We start from the raw sequence: 18,997 nt of genomic DNA, 5'->3' as shown, positions 1-18,997 counted from the left end.
GATACCAATAATAATAATAATAATAATAATAATAATAATAATAATTGTGCGGTTTTCTGGCATTGTGTATTTCTGCCGCTTCTGTGACTGTTCATTTGGGTTTTGATGATTCCGTAGCCCACTTGTCGATGGATGTCCAGAATCAGCAGCATCCACGTCGGTCCTTTTTATCCTGGGCGACGACTGAGCCAGTATAGACTTCGTTTGGGTTTGATTCTCCATAATGCTAATGGGTTAGGTGCTCTTAGTTCTGCTCCTCAGCTGAGGCCTCTCTGGCTTGGTTGGACCTGCCGGTAGTTACACTACCGCTAGCACAGCCCTCAGTCATCATTGGAGCAGTTAAGCCCCCCCACCACGCCAAGGTGGCACCTTTCTCGCATTGACGAAAAACAACAGGAAAAACTCAGCCGCTATCAGGACCTCAAGATTGAACTGCAAAGACTCTGGCAGAAAACAGTGCAGGTGGTCCCGGTGGTGATGGGCACACTGGGTGCCGTGCCGAAAGATCTCAGCCGGCATTTGGAAACAATAGACATTGACAAAATCACGATCTGCCAACTGCAAAAGGCCACCCTGCTGGGATCTGCACGCATCATCCGAATATACATCACACAGTCCTAGACACTTGGGAAGTGTTCGACTTGTGATTTTGTGAAACGAAACCCAGCATATCTATCTTGTTTGCTGTGTCATACAACGTCGTTGTGTCAATAATAATAATAATAATAATAATAATAATAACTTTATTCTTCTATCCCGCCCTATCTCCCCAAAGGGACTCGGGGCGGCTTACATGGGGCCTTGCCCAACACAACAATATAACAACAACAGCAAGACAATAAAACAAAAATCCCAACAATAAAACATCAGCATCAATAAAACAGTCATAAAAATCAACATATAGAATAAAATGTTAAAAACAGGAGATGAATACACGGGCATGGGCCAAAGTGCAGAATATTTCAAAATTGGGGAGAGGTAGTTTCACAACTAAAATAGTCAATAAAGTGCTAATATAGTACTGACAAGGCATCACCGGTGTGTTGAATTTTCTCCTTTGAGCACCAAAGCTTTCGTAGGTTCTGTAGAAAGCCTTATTTTCTTTACCATTTGCATCCCATATTTATTTATTTATTTCCAACATTTATATCCCGCCCTTCTCACCCGAAGGGACTCAGGGTGGCGTACAAAATTGGCAACAATTCGATGCCTACACATAATTAAAACAGCAAAAAAAAATCCAATAAAACAATTAAAACAATATAAAGATATAAAACATGATTAAAATCCATTCCTCCAAAATCCTCGTGCTGTAGCCATAAATCAGTCCGGGTCGTCTTTATCATTTAACCATATGAACCTTTTTGCTGCATCAAATAAGATGTCTGAAGCTACCAAGGCCTGAGGGCTCTCTCAACTCCGCCAAGGTGCTGTCAGGTCTCGGCTGATATATTTCTGCACAGATGGCATAGATTCCTCTGCTAATAAATATTAAAAGGTTTTAGCTTGAATTAGCTGAAAGGTGTATTGGTGGGAGCAACCAAGTTATTATTTTTTTGTGCCCGAAAATCTGACACACCTTATGGCAGACTCATTGGAAATGTTCTTTGTTGCCTTCACCTGCAATTTAAAAAAATGTAATTTAAAAGCTTGAGAAAAAAAAGTTTTGGAATAAGCCCAGATTGCTCAATTCAGTCATAAGGCAGGAATGACAAACATTTTCAGAGGGAGTGGATATCTTTTTGGGTGCAACACTCAAGACCTTCCTGGTGGAACCCTTCACTTTCTTGGTTGCTTGCACTTTTCCTTGGCAAGAGGAACATTGGTCACCATAGGAAGAGGAAATTCTCCTTGGCTATTGGAAATGACTGTGACATTCATTTGGTTAACATTTTACTACAAGGCAATCTAATTTGTGTGACATCAGAATATGAAAAAAACAAACAGGATGGAACATAAAGATGCATCTTGGTTTTAAAACATGGGATCCTTTCTGTAAGAAAGTGCAGTTGTCCCCCCACATTTGTGGGTTTGGCTTTGTAGATTTGACTAAAATGTTTTCTCAGAAATCTCTGTGGCCAGTGAAGGTCCATGAGGTCACGAAGAGTCGGAAGCGACTGAACGAATAAACAACAACAAAACGAAGGTTGAAGGACCTAAAGATTCTTTTTTTTTCACATTTGTGGATGTTTTGTGCTTGTTGTAGCCCAGCACCAGTCACAGCGGGCAGGGGCTGATGGAGTCACTGATGATTTAGAGTTTCCTGGGATTCATTCTGATGCAGAGCTAGAAACTGCTTTAGATAGAGAGACGGGCACAGATGCAGGGCCTGAGAATGTAATTGCCTCTGAACCTCAAGGAGTTCAAGGCCAGTCACAGGAGTTAGAATAATCTTCTCCAAATAAGGAGTCTAGTGAAGATGAATTGATGAAAAATTCTCATGGGAATGCACCTAGTAACATTGACCTAAGCCAGGAGGTTCACCTTTAAATTCGAGCAGCTTCTTAGGTCAAAAGGGCTTTGTGGGAAGCAAAAATTCCAGGGTAGACGTAATGCTTTCATGTCTGTATATTAGGAGCTAATGGGCACTTTGCTCTTCAGTTCAGGCAATGTGGCTTTCAAGGTAGTCACACCTGGGTTCTCTAGTTCTTGTTTTGGTTTTGGGATTCAAGTATTCTTGGAGTTTTTCCATGTGCATGTTGTGTGTCCTTGTTCAAGTTTTGTTTATGCTTTTGGATTTTGGGACTATTCTTGAACTGCCTTTCTTTTGGATTTACAAGAGACATTTGATTGCTGACTTTTTGGATTCTACACCTTCCTTCCTTAACCCTACTTTTTACTGTACAGTACAGTCTCACTTATCCAAGCTTCACTTATCCAATGTTCTGTATTATCCAACGCAGTCTGCTGTTTAGTAGTCAATGTTTTTGTAGTAAATGTTGCAATGTTTTGGTGCTAAATTCGTAAATACAGTAATTACTACATAACATTATTGTGTATTGGACTGCTTTTTCTGTCAATTTGTTGTAAAACATGATGTTTTGGTGCTTAATTTTGTAAAATCATAATGTAATTTTATGTTTAACTATCTATGCCCGGCCACGCGTTGCTGTGGCGAAGTATGGTGGTATGGGAAATAAAGTATTGAGGAATTGGTGGTAGTTGAATCCCTTCTTATTATCCAACATATTCACTTATCCAACCTTCTGCTGACCTGTTTATGTTGGATAAGTGAGACTCTACTGTATATTTATGATCTTATATTATCTGCTTAGAACTGGATTATATGAGGCCCCTTCTACACAGCTGTATAAAATGCACACTGAAGTGGATTATATGGCAGTGTGGAGTCAAGATAATGCAATTCAAAGCAGATAATATAAGATTATGAATGGGTTATATAGCTGTGTGGAAGGGCCTTGAGTCTACACTGCCATATAATCCAGTTCAAATCTGATAATCTGTATTTTATAGGCAGTGTGGAAGAGGCCTAAGTGAGACCTAACTCTGCCTGTCCCCTGGGCTGAGTGGGTTGCTAGGAGACCAAGTGGGCAGAGCTTAGACTTCTAACTGGCAGCAATTGGATAAAAACAATTATTCCTCTCCCTCTAATTAGGACTTTATTTTTCTTTTCTTTTTGTTGTATCAACCTAGAGGCGTGGAGGAGGGGTTGTGCTGTCAATTTTCGAGGTTGTGGGGTGTTTAGTTTTGTTGTTTTGTCCGCTGCCGTGATTCCATCAGTCTTTTATATATATACTAGCTGTGCCCGGCCACGCGTTGCTGTGGCGAAGTCTGGTGGTCTGGGAAATAAAGTATTGAGGAATTGGTGGTAGTTAAGGTCAAGGGTAAAGGTTTTCCCCAGACATTAAGTCCAGTCGTGTCTGACTCTGGAGGTTGGTGCTCATCTCCATTTCTAAGCCGAAGAGCCGGCGTTGTCCGTAGACTCCTCCAAGGTCATGTGGGATGACTACATGGAGCGGCGTTACCTTCCCGCCGGAGCAGTACCTATTGATGCACTCACATTTGCATGTTTTCAAACTTCTGGGTTGGCAGAAGCTGGAGCTAACAGTGGGGGCTCTCTCCGCTCCCCCAATTCAAACCTGTGGCCTTTCGGTCCAGAAATTCAGCAGCTCAGCGCTTTAACACGCTGCGCCATCAGGCGATATTATTTCCTAAAGGTTGTGAATATACAATATTTCTGATTGGTTTTTTTTGTTTGTTGGAGGCAAGTATGAATGCTGCAATTAGGAAAAATGATTAGGATGTAATGGCCTTGCAGCTTTAAAGCCTGGCTGTTTCCTCCCTGAGTGAATTTTTTGTTGGGAGGTGTTAGCTGGCCCTGATTGTTTCCTGTGTGGAATTCCCCTGTTTATTTACTGTCCTGGTTTTAGAGATTATATTGTTCTGCATTATTCTATCCCAGCAATTATTTCATATTAAAGAAGAATCTCACTTATCCAACATTCGCTTATACAATGTTCTGGATTATCCAACGCAGCCTGCCTTTTCATAATCAATGTTTTTGTAGTCAGTGTTTTAAATTCATTGTGATATTTTAGTGGTAAATTTGTAAATACAGTACAGTAGAGTCTCACTTATCCAACATAAACGGGCCGGCAGAACGTTGGATAAGCGAATATGTTGGATAATGAGGAATTAAGGATAACCCTATTAAACATCAAATTAAGTTATGATTTTACAAATTAAGCACCAAAACATCATGTTAGACAACAAATTTGTCAGAAAAAGTAGTTCAGTACACAGTAATGCTATATAGTAATTACTGTATTTATGAATTTAGCACCAAAATATCACGATATATTGAAAGCATTGACTACAAAAATGCGTTGGATAATCCAGAACGTTGGATAAGCGAGTGTTGGATAAGTGAGACTCTACTGTAAATACTACATAGCATTACTGCGCATGGAACTACTTTTTCTGTCAAATTTGTTGTATAATATGATGTTTTGGTGCTTAATTTGTATAACGATTACCTAATTTGATGTTTAATTGGTTTTTCCTGAATCCTTTCTTATTATCCAACATATTCACTTATCCTGCTGGCCTGTTTACGTTGGATAAGTGAGACTCTACTGTATATTTCTAATCTTATATTATCTGCTCAGAACTGGATTATATGAGGCTCCTTCTTCACAGTTGTATAAAATGCACACTGAAGTGGATTATATGGCAGTGTGGAGTCAAGATAATCCAGTGCAAAGCAGATAATATAAGATTATAAATGGGTTATATAGCTGTGTGGAAGGGCCTTGAGTCTACACTGCCATATAATCCAGTGCAAATTAGATAATCTGTGGAAGAAGTCTAAGTGAGGTCTAAATCTGCCTGTCCCATAACGGAAACCTGGCTGTCCCTTGGCTGGTTGCTAAGCAACCAAGTGGGCAGAGATTAGCCCTCTAAACTGGCAGCAATTGGATAAAAACAATTATTGCTCTCCCTCTAATTAGGACTTTATTTTTCTTTTCTTTTTGTTGTATCAACCTTGAGGCGTGGATGATGGGTTGTGTTGTCAAATTTTGAGGTTGGGGGGCCTGTATTTTTGTTGTTTTGTGAATTGCCGTGATGCCATCACTCTTTTATATATATAGATAGATAGGCTTTTTTCTTAATCCCTCCTTATTATCCAACATTTTAGCTTATCCAATGTTCTGCTGGCCCATTTATGTTGGATAAGTGAGACTCTACTGTATATCTTTTGTGTGTTTTTCTTGTGTGATGCTCTGGTCATAGGTGGCTTTAGGTCTGAGGTGCGACAGTGCTTCCAACTCCAGCAAATATATACCGCTGACTATTAAATATCCTTTGTTTACAACTTCTTTCTTTCTTTCTTTTTTTCTCTTCCAGAATTACCTGAAGATGCGGTGCAACCGGTAGCCAAGGATTTGTGTCAGAAAGGCTCAGCTTCAACAGAGGATGAATTGCAGGCTGATCTCACCATCTCGCAAACAGAGTTGGCCATTTCCAAAGCTGACCTTAGCTTCGGCAAGGGTTTACCCATGACTCCATCTGCATTGGGGTCCGAGCTGTCCACAGAGCAGCTTACAGCCGTCCAGGAAGAAAACACTTTTTCGATAGGGTCGGATCAAAATCAAGTTACAGCTAGAGCTGCGTTAGCAACAACAGAGGGGGGGAAAGAAGTCCCTACGGAAAGGTCTGAAGGAGTGAAGCCAAACAGTGAAACACTTATTGTTAGTAAAAGCAAACTCCCAAGAGCCAAGCCAGTTGTCCTGCAAAATAAAATGGGGGGAGAGAACCCAGAGACTGAATCGACCACAGAGAACATCCCCAAAGCCTCCTACGCTTTCGACCCCGAGTCGTACAGTGAAAGCATGAATCCCTTTGTCATCGGAGGCTCCAAGCTCCAAAACTCGTCTCCTCCATCTCAACCGGGGTTTGCTCTTCCTGACAGTGACGCCAAGGCCGTGAAACTTGAGTTTGATTTTGCAGAAGGAGCCGAAGATGCGGAACCCAAGAAGGCCCCGGTGAGAAAACCAGTAAGGAAACCGGCCAGCAGACTCTCTCCAAAGAGGCAACGGAGTGGCGCCAACAAGCCGGTTGCAGTCAGTGAGGATGGAGAGAAAACGCTTGCCAAGGAAGTATCTGATGTGCCCTTCTCTAGCGCCATGCAACCAAGTGATCCAGGACAGTGGAGTGAAACCCACTTGAATTCGTTTGGCAGAAACTCTGATTTGCAGGGCTCCCCGCCTCTTCCAAAAGGCTCCTACAACCTCGACGTTGCTGACCCCTTCAAGCCCACTAAGACTTTGGCCAGCGTGGGTCCCTCGGCAGAAAACAGTCTCAATGAAATCTTGGAGTCGCAGACACTGGGCACGCTGAGTGATGAACTGAAGAAAGACTTGGCCTCGCCCCAAAAGGCCAAGTCCCGGTTGATAACGTGAGTGGAGGATGCTTAGAGGGGCCCTTTTGCACCTGGGGAAAGATTTTAGTCCATTCCAAGCAGAGCTCCATCTGCATCCAGTAGAAAGATTTCATTCATTTGCAGTGGTTTTCTGTGAAAGCAGGGTGGAAGGGCAGGGGATGCATTTGGCCCCCAGGAAACCGTGGAGGGCTGAGCCCACACTGCATCCAATCCCATATTTTGGACCCATTTTTTCACAACAGGAAGAGAGAGGAGGTTGCTTCCCACTTGCTTTTCCACGGTAGAGCTATGTCTTTGAAACAAGGAGCACAAAGGAATGGCAACTATAGGGTTGTTGTATGTTTTTCGGGCTATGTGGCCATGTTCCAGAAATATTCTCTCCTGACGTTTTGCCCACATCTATGGCAGGCATCCTCAGAGGTTGTGAGGTATGGATAAACTAAGTAAGGAAAGGAAAGAATATATATCTGTGTAGAGTCCAGGGTGTGGCAAGAGCCCTTTGTCACTGGGAAGCCAGCATTAATGTTTCAGTTAATCACCTTAATTAGCATTGGAAAGGTTTGTCTCTTTATTTATTTATTTATTTATTTTTCAAACTTATATGCCGCCACTCCCCTAGGGTTCGGAGCAGCTAAAAAACATATAATATCTTTATTAAAACAATTATAAATCCAGGAATGAATAGGTGGAAAGGTTGAGCAGGTAATAGTCCTTTATGAAAAGGTATGAATTAGTCCAAAGAATTGAAGGGAAATGTCCAATATTATTGTCCAAATTCCAGAAACCGAAACTCGCTCAAAACTGTTGAAAAGTTCTTGAGCGGGGAAAACAAAGAAGCAAGACTGAATAACGAAGTCCAAAGTCACTAGGAAGTCTTTGATATCAAGGCAGGAACGTGATGAAGTTGAGGCAAAACTTGGTTCAGAAACAAGGCCTGGGGGGCATCCTTTGTTCAGAGTCATTAGCCGTCCTTGGGGCTCCTCTGCCCTCAGAGTGTTGCTTCCCATCTACTGTTCTGATTTTTGAGTTTTTTTAATACTGGTAGCCAGATTTTGTTCACTCAGAGGGCAGAGCACAACTAATGACTAACAAAGGATGCCCCCAGGCAAGAGACAAAACCTTTCCAATGCTAATTAGAGTGATTAACTGAAACATTAATGCTGGCTTCCCAGTGACAAAGGACTCTTGCCACACCCTGGACTCTACACAGATATATATTCTTTCCTTTCCTTACTTAGTTTATCCATACCTCACAACCTCTGAGGATGCCTGCCATAGATGTGGGCGAAACGTCAGGAGAGAATATTTCTGGAACATGGCCACACAGCACGAAAGACATACAACAACCTTGTGATCCCGGCCATGAAAGCCTTCGACAACAGAATGGCAACCATGTTTTCAAATCGCACCCACCCTTTGAAATAATACAATTTGGCTTAAACACAAAGAGTCAACAACAACAACTCTTTATTGATTAGTCAATTTTGACCATATCAAAACATGTGAAACATACAAAATGTACACACTTACCCATACATACAGTAAAACCATGTATAGATACGAAGCATCCCCGCCTACTAGCCTACCAATCCACTCCTAGGTAATTGTGCAAATACAGAATAAAAAGATTAAAATTAAAATTAATTATTCCCTTAAGGTAAGGTTTCAGTGGGGACAAGGGTAAGTAAAACGAGTGGCTTGTCCATAGTAAATTTTAAATTTGGATTTTGTTATTGGCATTAATATCGCAGCTCTTCGCTTCCATCTTCTCGCGGATGGACAAAGAGTCCGTTTGGGGTTTTCATTGATGCCGGTGCCAAGTGGCAAACGTCATAGCATGATGGGGCAAAGTCAATATCCATTGAGTTTGTGGGGTGTGTATTGCGTTACTCCCAGTTGCTCATTCCAGACAATTTTGTTTCCAGTCTCAGCTCCAAATATAACTGATGGCTGAGATTAGAGCTGGGCCCAGTTTGGGCTACAAATGCAATTTTTTGTACTAGCAATTTAAAATCTCTTCTTCCCTGAGCTGAATTCTATGACTTGGGTACATTATCTGCATCACATTTTTCCATTCCTTTTTACGATTCTGTTGCTTCCATGCTCTTGTGTAATTCGCTTTTGTGTTTGGCCTGCCATGGGTGCAACGAAGGAGTACCGAAAACTTCCATTTCCCCTCTGCCCCCCTCTTTGCAGTTGCAGTTGTAAATATTTCCTCCTCTGTAGCTACAGTTGTAAATATTTGCAATTCTACATCTCTTCTTTACGTAATTTCCCACACTTGTAGGATAAGAGGCATTTATTCTGGAAAGAAATCGATCCAGGTCTTTCATGTTCTTTTTCCCATCCCTCCAACTTTCCCCCTTCTCTCTCTCTCTCTCTCTCTCTCTCTGCCTTCCCTCTCTCTTCATATTTGGTTCATCAGGACAACTGAACAAGTGAAATTTCTCTGTTTTTTGTTGTAAGTACTCCTTGTTTCTTTCTTGTTTCCTTCTTAATCCTTTTGAGTCCTGTGTTGCTCTTTGTTGGCTTTCTATTCCCCTGCCTCTGTTAGCTGCACGAAACTTCCTCCTCTGATTCCCAATTTGACTTTGCTGTCTGACTTTTGCCTCCTTTTCAAAGACACCGTTTAATTCGGCAACGTTGCGACAGTTGCGCTTGCGGCTGCGGCATGCTCATTTTTATTTTTGCAGTGGAGTCTCATGCCATGAATGCACCCATGCCACAAAGTCTGTGTTTGCTCTTACGCATCTCCTCAATGATTTCACCTTGGCCTTTTGCTCCCAAGTCAAGAATTCCCTGGCTTTCCTGGAGCCCATCCAAATAAGAATATGAGTTTGTTTGGGAGTGAATGTTTCCCGTGGCGTCCCCATAATGCACAAGCTCCATCCGCCTTACTGTGGTCTTGTCCATTGTTTTTAAAAGTCTCAGGATGCTCCACTGCATTTTGTGTCAGTGTAAACAGTTGGGCCACTTTTTATTTGGAAGTGGCCGTAGCCATTCACACCACTATCCCGTTGTCCTTGGACTTAGGCAGCCTATCTTCCCTTATCGTTTTGGCTTTATAAGCGATGATCAAGAAGAAGAATGGCAGTGGTTTCTACTTATATCCAAAAAACAGGACTGTTCCAATCGCATAGAAGTAGAAACCAGCGGTTCTTCTCTTGAAGTATAAGGCCAAGTTTTTCATGTGAGTAAATGTCCTGTTCTTTATTACATATGAGTAGACTCCAGTTCTCATATAACTTGACTCAAACCTGCAACCGGTTTCGACTCAAGGGAGTCTTCGTCAGGCGGTTGGGTTTCAATAATCAACAAAGGTTCAACTTTTGAGGTGAGAAATTCACCATCAGTTTTCTGAATAGGTGGATCAGTTTGTCTTTATTAAACCATGTGCTCTACAAGGAGTTTTATTCTGTGGCGAGTATATCCTATACAGAGTCCATGGTTTAATAAAGACAAACTGATCCACCTATTCAGAAAACTGATGGTGAATTTCTCACCTCAAAAGTTGAACCTTTGTTGATTATTGAAACCCAACCGCCTGACGAAGACTCCTGTGAGTCGAAACCGGTTGCAGGTTTGAGTCAAGTTATATGAGAACTGGAGTCTACTCATATGTAATAAAGAACAGGACATTTACTCACATGAAAAACTTGGCCTTATACTTCGAGAGAAGAACCGCTGGTTTCTACTTCTATGCGATTGGAACAGTCCTGTTTTTTGGATATATGTTATTGTAATATATATATTGAGTTTATTTGGTTATTTTCATATTACCACAAGCAGTGGATTTTGGTCTCCACAGTTTTAGGGGAACCCATTGTTCTTTTAGGTAGTGGTTTCTACTTGGCATGTGTAGTGACAACAGCCTGAGTGACAAAGCAATCATCCATAGGAAGAGGAAAATGAGGGATTCATCACTATTGAAACTCAACCAAAATCCAGCATAGCATTGGAATGCAGTACGACCTGCAAATCCATATTGGATACGTTTCTTGACTTTGTGTGAATTCCATTGTGATTAGCGAACCCTATTGAAGTGAAGGATTTCTGGCCCAAAAATATTATAGAACCAAGTTGGAGGATCTAGAAAATGCCTAGTGATTATACTGTATATACTCGGGTATAAGCCTAGTTTTTCAGCCCTTTTTTTAAGACTGATAAAGCCCCCCTCGGCTTATACTTGGGTGAGGGTCCTGGTTGGCTTATATTTGGGTCAGCTTATACTTGAGAATATATGGTACATTTATTATTTTTCTCTATTATTATTGGTATTATTACATTTATTATTTTTCTCTATTATTGTTGCTACAATCACATTTATTTTACTCTATTTTTTATTATAAATAATACATTTATTAAGGCCCCTGGTGGTGGCGCAGTGTGTTAAAGCGCTGAGCTGCTGAACTTGCAGACCGAAAGGTCCCAGGTTCAAATCCTGGGAGCGGAATGAGCGCCCACTGTTAGCCCCAGCTCCTGCCAACCTAGCAGGTCGAAAACATGCAAATGTGAGTAGATCAATAGGTACCGCTCTGGCGGGAAGGTAACAGCGCTCCATGCAGTCATGCCAGTGGCCACATGACCTTGGAGGTGTCTACGGACAATGCCGGCTCTTCGGCTTAGAAATGGAGATGAGCAACAACCCCCATAGTCAGACATGACTGGACTTAACGTCAGGGGAAAACCTTTACCTTAATACATTTATTATTTCACTCTGATCTTATTATTATTATTATTGCAATTATTATTTTACTCTATTTATTATTACATGTATTATTTTCTTGTATTTATTATTATTATTGTTACATGTATTATTTTACTCTATTATTATTAAAAGGATACATAAGCACATTTACATTGAAGAAGATGAGAATAATGATTTAGAGCTGGACAGTCTTATCCTTAAATTTGAGCGTTATGTAAATATTCAAAAACATTTAACCTACTGATGCCTCAATTAATGTAATTTTATTGGTATCTATTTTTATTTCTGAAATTTACCACTCTCAGTTTATACTGGAGTCAATGTTTTCCCAGTTTTTTTGTGGTAAAATTAGGTGCCTCAGCTTATATTCAGGTCGACTTATACTCGAGTATATACGGTATATTGTTTTGAACATGAATAAGTGAAACTATGGATACAGGGGTCATATTGTTGTTAGCATAGCGATTTTTGCAACTCTAGCTAGCATAGCCAATGGAGAAGAATGGAAAAATCTAGTGTACCCAAATATGGATTGGAGATCTGGGAAGTGCAGATTCAAATCTCCATTAAATACCTTGAAATTGACCTACCTCACAGGGTTGTTGTGGAAGTAAATTGAGAAGGGAGAGGGTCTCAAACTTGGACAAAACCAGGGTTTAAGCATAACTAATAAAATGATAACATTCTAGATGGCTGGAACTAGAAAGTAAGATTCTAAACTTGCACTTCCAGATAGATAGGGAATTTTCAAAACCATTCTCTGCCACACATATCAGCTGCTCTTTCCTTTGTGTGCATTTACTTGCTCAATTTGAATGAAGTGCTTGAAATGAAACAGTCTACTGTTATCCAGGCTGTATGGTCAGGTTCCAGAAGCATTCTCTCCTGACGTTTCACCCACATCTATGACAGGCTTCCTCAGAGGTTGTGAGGTCTGTTGAAAACTAGGCGAGGAGGGTTTATATATCTGTGGAATAATGTCCAGGGTGGGAGAAAGTACTCTTGTCTGTTGGAGGCAAGTGTGAATGTTGCAATTGGCCACCTTGATTAGCATTGAATGGCCTTGCAGCTTCAAAGCTGGCTGCTTACTGCACGGGGGAATCCTTTGTTGGGAAATGTTAGCTGGCCCTGATTGTTTCCTCTTTGGAATTCCCCTATCTGGAATTCCCTCAAACAGACAAGAGTTCTTTCTCCCACAAATCTCTTCCACAGATTAAAAAACTCCACTTACCTAGTTTCCAACACACCTCACAACCTCTGAGGATGCCTGCCATAGATGTGGGCGAAACGTCAGGAGAGAATGCTTCTGGAACTGGCCATACAGCCCAGAAAATTCACAGCAGCCCAGTGATTCCAGTCATGAAAGACTTTGACAACCGTCTATTGTTTTATCCATATTGGAGAAACTCAGGTTACCTTACATGACAGGATTATAATTTGATCACGGTTTGTTTGTTTTAAAATTTGAACTAACCAGACTTGAGTATAACAACATACCTGTTTAGTTTAACCTGAACATGGACATTTCCAGTCTCCTCTTTATATAAAAACGGGAGGAGAGTGAGGAGGAGGAAAATATTTGTTCTTAAGATCTGAGAAAACTCATTGCCGCAATAGTCATGGTTTAATGTTACTTCTGCATCAGACCACGATCAGATTGTGCAAACCATGGAGCATGAGTGTGACAAGTGTGCTTTATTGCACGTGCAACGTACAGGCAGGTATCTAGAACATGGTGGCTTGATGTTTTCTTTGCATAACACGTACAAATGTGTCTGAGCATTGCCTGTTTTGGAGGAATAAATGCTCCTGGATGCCGTTCTGCAACCCTGCTTCCCTGCTTTGAGAAAGCATCATGGCAGTGGCTTGTTTTTTCCTGCTGAGTTTTTGAACCTGCCGTGTCAGCGAAGGAGATGCAAATTCTCCTTCTGCTTTAGCGTCCCTCTTTTTTGCTTGTGCCCTTCTTTGTCCCCTTTCCGACTCATTTCCTTTCAAAATACAGAACATCTCGCATTGATTTGAGCAACCTTTCTTTCCGCAGGAGTGGCTGCAAGGTGAAGAAATACGAAACGCAACCCCTCGTTCTGGACACTTGTTCTCAGGTATGGCATAGTCATCCTTTTGCAACATTGCACAGAACCAGCAACATGTTGGGAGAAGGATTATGGGCAGGAGCAACCAAGAACTTGTGCCAATTCCAAGCCAACATCAGAGGGTGGCTTTATGGGGTCCTTATTGATGCCAAAACCATGGGCATGAGCCAAAGAGGGGACTTGAGCTTTCCTCTGTATTTACTGTATATACTCGAGTATAAGCCTAGTTTTTCAGCCCTTTTTTAAGACTGAAAAAGCCCCCCTCGGCTTATACTCGGGTGAGGGTCCTGGTTGTCTTATATTTGGGTCAGCTTATACTCTAGAATATATGGTACATTTATTATTTTTCTCTTTTTTTGTTGCTACTATTACATTTATTTTACTCTATTTTTATTTTATTGTATGACACAGCAAACAAGATAGATATACTGGATTTTGTATCACAAAATCACAAGTCGAACACTTCCCAAACGTTTAGGACTGTGTGATGTATTTTAAGATGATGCGCGCAGATCCCAGTAGGGTGGCCTTTTGCAGTTGGCAGATCGTAAGTTTGTCAATATCTATTGTTTCCAAATGCCGGCTGAGATCTTTTGGCACAGCACCCAATGTGCCAATCACCTGTACCTATACTGGTTTCTGCCAGAGTCTTTGAAGTTCAATCTTGAGGTCCTGATAGCGGCTGAGTTTTTCCTGTTGTTTTTCATCAATGCGACTGTCACCTGGGATGGCGACATCAAACCTTTTTCTTTTCCACAACTGTGATGTCTGGTGTGTTGTGTTCCAGAACTTTGTCAGTCTGGATTTGGAAGTCCCACAGTATCTTTGCGTGCTCATTTTCCAATACTTTTGCAGGTTTGTGATCCCACCAGTTCTTTACTGCTGGGAGGTGGTACTTGAGGCATAAGTTCCAATGAATCATTTGGGCCACATAGTTGTGCCTCTGTTTGTAGTCTGTCTGTGAGATTTTCTTACAGCAGCTGAGGATATGATCAATGGTTTCATCTGTTTCCTTGCACAGTCTGCACTTTGGGTCATCAGCTGATTTTTCGATCTTGGCCTGAATTGCCTTTGTTCTGATGTCTTGCTCCTGGGCTGCAAGGATCAGGCCTTCTGTCTCCTTCTTCAGGGTCCCATTCATGAGCCAGAGCCAGGTCTTCTCCTTAATCAGCTTTTCCTTCAATTTTGTCAAAGAACTTTCCATGCAATGTTTTGTTGTGCCAGCTGTCAGCTCTAGTTCGTAGTGCGGTTTTCTTGTACTGGTTTTTTGTCTGCTGTGCTTTGAGGAGTTTCTTACTTTTGACTTCAATCAAAGCAGGTTCTTCACTTTCATTTACATCTTCTGCCAGGGCATGTTCTTCTTCTTTGACTGCTTGTTTTACTTGTAAGAGTCCTCTGCCCCCTGATCTTCTAGGCCAGGGGTCCTCAAACTTTTTAAGCCGAGGGCCGGTCCACAATCCTTCAGACTGTTGAGGGGCCGGATTATCATTTGAAAAAAATACAAACAAATTCCGATGCATACTGCATTTGTCTTATTTGTAGTGCAAAAACAACAACAACAACAACAACGAAAGAACAATACAATATTTAAAAATAAAAACAATTTTAACCAACATATATTTATCAGGATTTCAATGGGAAGTGTGGTCCTGCTTCTGGCCAATGAGATCGTCAAGTTAATTAGGGTTGTTGTTGTTGTGTGCCTTCAAGTCATTTCAGACTTTGGGTGAGCCTAAGTCTAAAATTTATTTATTATTTATTTACTGCATTTATTTACTACATTTGTATCACACCCTCCTCACCCCGAAGGGGACTCAGAGTGGCTTACAAATTATATGTACATACAATATATTATATTATTAGCATAGCACAATATTAGCATTATATATTACTATATTGAACTATACCACTATACTGTAATATTATTAGTAACATTATATGTAATATAGAATATATAATTAATATTATTATATGGTATTATTATTAGTGTTATATTGTATTACATTATAATATTATTATCAATATTATATGTACATACAATATATTATATTATTAGCATAGCACAGTATTAGCATTATATATTACTATATTGAACTATACCACTATACTGTAATATTATTAATAATATTATATGTAATATAGAATATATAATTAATATTATTATATGGTATTATTATTAGTGTTATATTGTATTACATTATAATATTATTATCAATATTATATGTACATACAATATATTATATTATTAGCATAGCACAGTATTAGCATTATATATTACTATATTGAACTATACCACTATACTGTAATATTATTAGTAATATTATATGTAATATAGAGTATATAATTAATATTATTATATGGTATTATTAGTGTTATATTGTATTAGCATTATATATTACTATATTGAACTATACTACTATACTGTAATATTATTAGTAATATTATATGTAGTATAGACTATATAATTAATATTACTATATGGTATTATTATTAGTGTTATATTGTATTACATTATAATATTATTATCAATATTATATGTATATACAATATATTATATTATAAAACTGAGGGCGGGGGCCAGGTAAATGACCTCGGAGGGCCGCATCCGGCCCCCGGGCCTTAGTTTGGGGACCCCTGTTCTAGGCAGATGTAACTGGTCAACATCACTGCGAGGGTGCAGTGAATGATGAATGGTCATGAGTTATTATTATGATGATTATTATTAATACATTTATTATTTCACTCTGATCTTGTTATTATACTCGAGTATATACGGGAATTTAAATGCTGTGAGTTTTCTGGGCTGTATGGCAATGTTCCAGAAGCATTCTCTCCTGATGTTTCCCCTCACATGTATGGCAGGCATCCTCAGAGGTTGTGAGGTCTGTTGGAAACTAGACAAGTGGGGTTTGTTTATGGAATGTCCAGGGTGGGAGAAATTACTTGTCTGATTGAGGCAAGTGTAAATGTTGCAATTGGCCACCTTGATAAGCATTGAATAGCCTTGCAGCTTCGAAGCTTAGCTGCTTCCTGTCTGAGGGGAATTCTTTGTTGGGAGGTGTTAGCTGGCCCTGATTGTTTCATGTCTGGAATTACTTTGTTGTTTGTATATATTTTCATATAAATCTTTCTTTGCTAAAAGACAGTTTGTTTTGGGTTTTCTCCTTGAACGAAGGGTGCAGTTTCCAGAGAAGTGGTTGAATGTTTGGAACCCCAGTTCGATAGCTGTGACACAGGTTCCTTCTGAATACCATGGAAGTGTTTAACCAAGGCTATGGCGATGTGCTTTTCCCTGTTTTTACCCACCTCCTTGCTATTGTCTTGCAGGATGATGAAGAGGCCTCCTTCATTTCCAAAATCCCAGACCTTTCCAGTCGGGATGGACATGCCACGGACGAAGAGAAACTGGCTTCGACGTCCTCCACCCAAAAACCGGCTGAATCAGAGGCCAAAGGTGAGCCCGAGGAAGACCTGGAGTACTTTGAATGTGCCAATGTTCCCGTGTCTACCATAAATCATACGTTTTCATCCCCAGGAGAAGGTATGGAAGCATCTCTCTCCCTTTTTCTATCTTCCTCATATATTACTTTGTTTCTCTTCGTTATCTTAAAACTATAGGTTGAGCTAATCACCCTTCCAGTGGGTACCATATCACTAGGGCAATGAATCCACATCAAGTTTTAGCCTGTGATTTCAAAGAGCTCTCCAAGGTACCTATATTGATTCAGCACCTTGGATAGCTCCATCCTTTCAGAGCCTAGGATGGATTCACTGGTTCAGTAATATAGGAATATATCTTTATATATATATATATATATATATATATATATATATATATATATATATATAAAAACTAGCTGTGCCCGGCCACGCGTTGCTGTGGCTAGGACTTTATTTTTCTTTTCTTTTTGTTGTATGAACGTAGAGGCGTGGATGAGAGGTTGTGCTGTCAATTTTCCAGGTTGTGGGGCGTTTAGTTTAGTTGTTTTGTCCGGTGCCGTGATTCCATTACCCTTTTATATATATAGAAGAGTGATGGAATCATAGCAGCGGACAAAACAACAAAACTAAACACCCCACAACCTCGAAAATTGACAGCACAACCCCTCATCCACGCCTCTGGGTTGATACAACAAAAAGAAAAGAAAAATAAAGTCCTAATTAGAGGGAAAGGAATAATTGTTTTTATCCAATTGCTGCCAGTTAGAAGGCTAAGCTCCGCCCACTTGGTCTCCTAGCAACCCACTGAGCCCAGGGGACAAGCAGAGTTAAGCCTCACTTAGGCCTCTTCCACACTACCTATAAAATACAGATTATCAGATTTGAACTGGATTATATGGCAGTGTAGATTCCAGGCCCTTCCACACAGCTATATAACCCATTTATAATCTTATATTATCTGCTTTGAACTGCATTATCTTGACTCCACACTGCCATGTAATCCACTTCAGTGTGCATTTTATACAGCTGTGTAGAAGGGGCCTCATATAATCCAGTTCTAAGCAGATAATATAAGATTATAAATATACAGTAGAGTCTCACTTATCCAACATAAACAGGCTGGCACCTTTACCCTTTACCTTAACTACCACCAATTCCTCAATACTTTATTTCCCATACCACCATGCTTTGCCACATCAACGCGTGGCCGGGCACAGCTAGTGAAAAATATGTAACCACGCTAAAGGTTCAAACCATGAAACACAATATGTATATTAGAGCATCATAAATATAATAATGTTAACAATAGTGATACAACTGATGATCAAATTCAGTCAGCTGTAGTGACACACAGTAGTAACTTACAGAGTATAAAGATTTATAGACTGCAACCATACAGCTTTAAATGCTACAAAGAGCAGTTTTCAGTATAGAACAATATCTACAAGTCTTCAGCTGAATTTTGTTAACAACACAGTATGTGTACATTCAACCTCTTCAAAATGGTATGTGATAATATGTAGTGAAACTAAATAAATCAGCAAACAATTCAATTGACTCAAACCTGGCGTGGAGTCAAAACAAATCAAAGTTTCTGTAGTACTGGAGCAGTTCTTTAGGACTCCTCAGGTTGTACTTGCAGTCAATTAGCAGTAGCTTCAGTTTGTTGACAATAAATTCCGTTTGTCAGAGATAAGCTTCCAAATAGGGGAACAGATGTTGCTAGATGCCAATTCTAAATAGCTGGCTGTAGGTCAATAAGAGCCATTTACAGTTCCCCAGTCAGGCAAAATGATCAAATACAGATGTTGTTTTAGATTAGCTAGCTGTGAGCTGAAGTAAGCCGTTTAC

At 40.1% G+C, this 18,997-nt stretch overlaps 1 protein-coding gene across 6 annotated transcripts in view; it reads left to right on the top strand.

The window, feature by feature from the left end:
• The window catches only part of tacc1 (transforming acidic coiled-coil containing protein 1), a 90,229-nt gene that overhangs the window by 49,580 nt on the left and 21,652 nt on the right, over positions 1 to 18,997 (top strand). For 4 of the 6 annotated variants that reach the window (XM_062961365.1, XM_062961366.1, XM_062961368.1 and 1 more), the window contains exons 3-6: positions 5,869 to 6,919; positions 9,330 to 9,365; positions 13,654 to 13,714; positions 17,033 to 17,246. In XM_062961365.1, coding sequence (XP_062817435.1) covers positions 5,869 to 6,919; positions 9,330 to 9,365; positions 13,654 to 13,714; positions 17,033 to 17,246 — 1,362 coding nt within the window. The remainder of the gene's footprint in view (positions 1 to 5,868; positions 6,920 to 9,329; positions 9,366 to 13,653; positions 13,715 to 17,032; positions 17,247 to 18,997) is intronic. The other 2 variants (XM_062961367.1, XM_062961364.1) reach the window with 2 other exon arrangements.

Source organism: Anolis carolinensis, unplaced genomic scaffold (assembly GCF_035594765.1).
Source record: "Anolis carolinensis isolate JA03-04 unplaced genomic scaffold, rAnoCar3.1.pri scaffold_8, whole genome shotgun sequence".
Lineage (NCBI taxonomy): Eukaryota > Metazoa > Chordata > Lepidosauria > Squamata > Dactyloidae > Anolis > Anolis carolinensis.
This window is presented reverse-complemented; position numbering and strand designations above follow the sequence as displayed.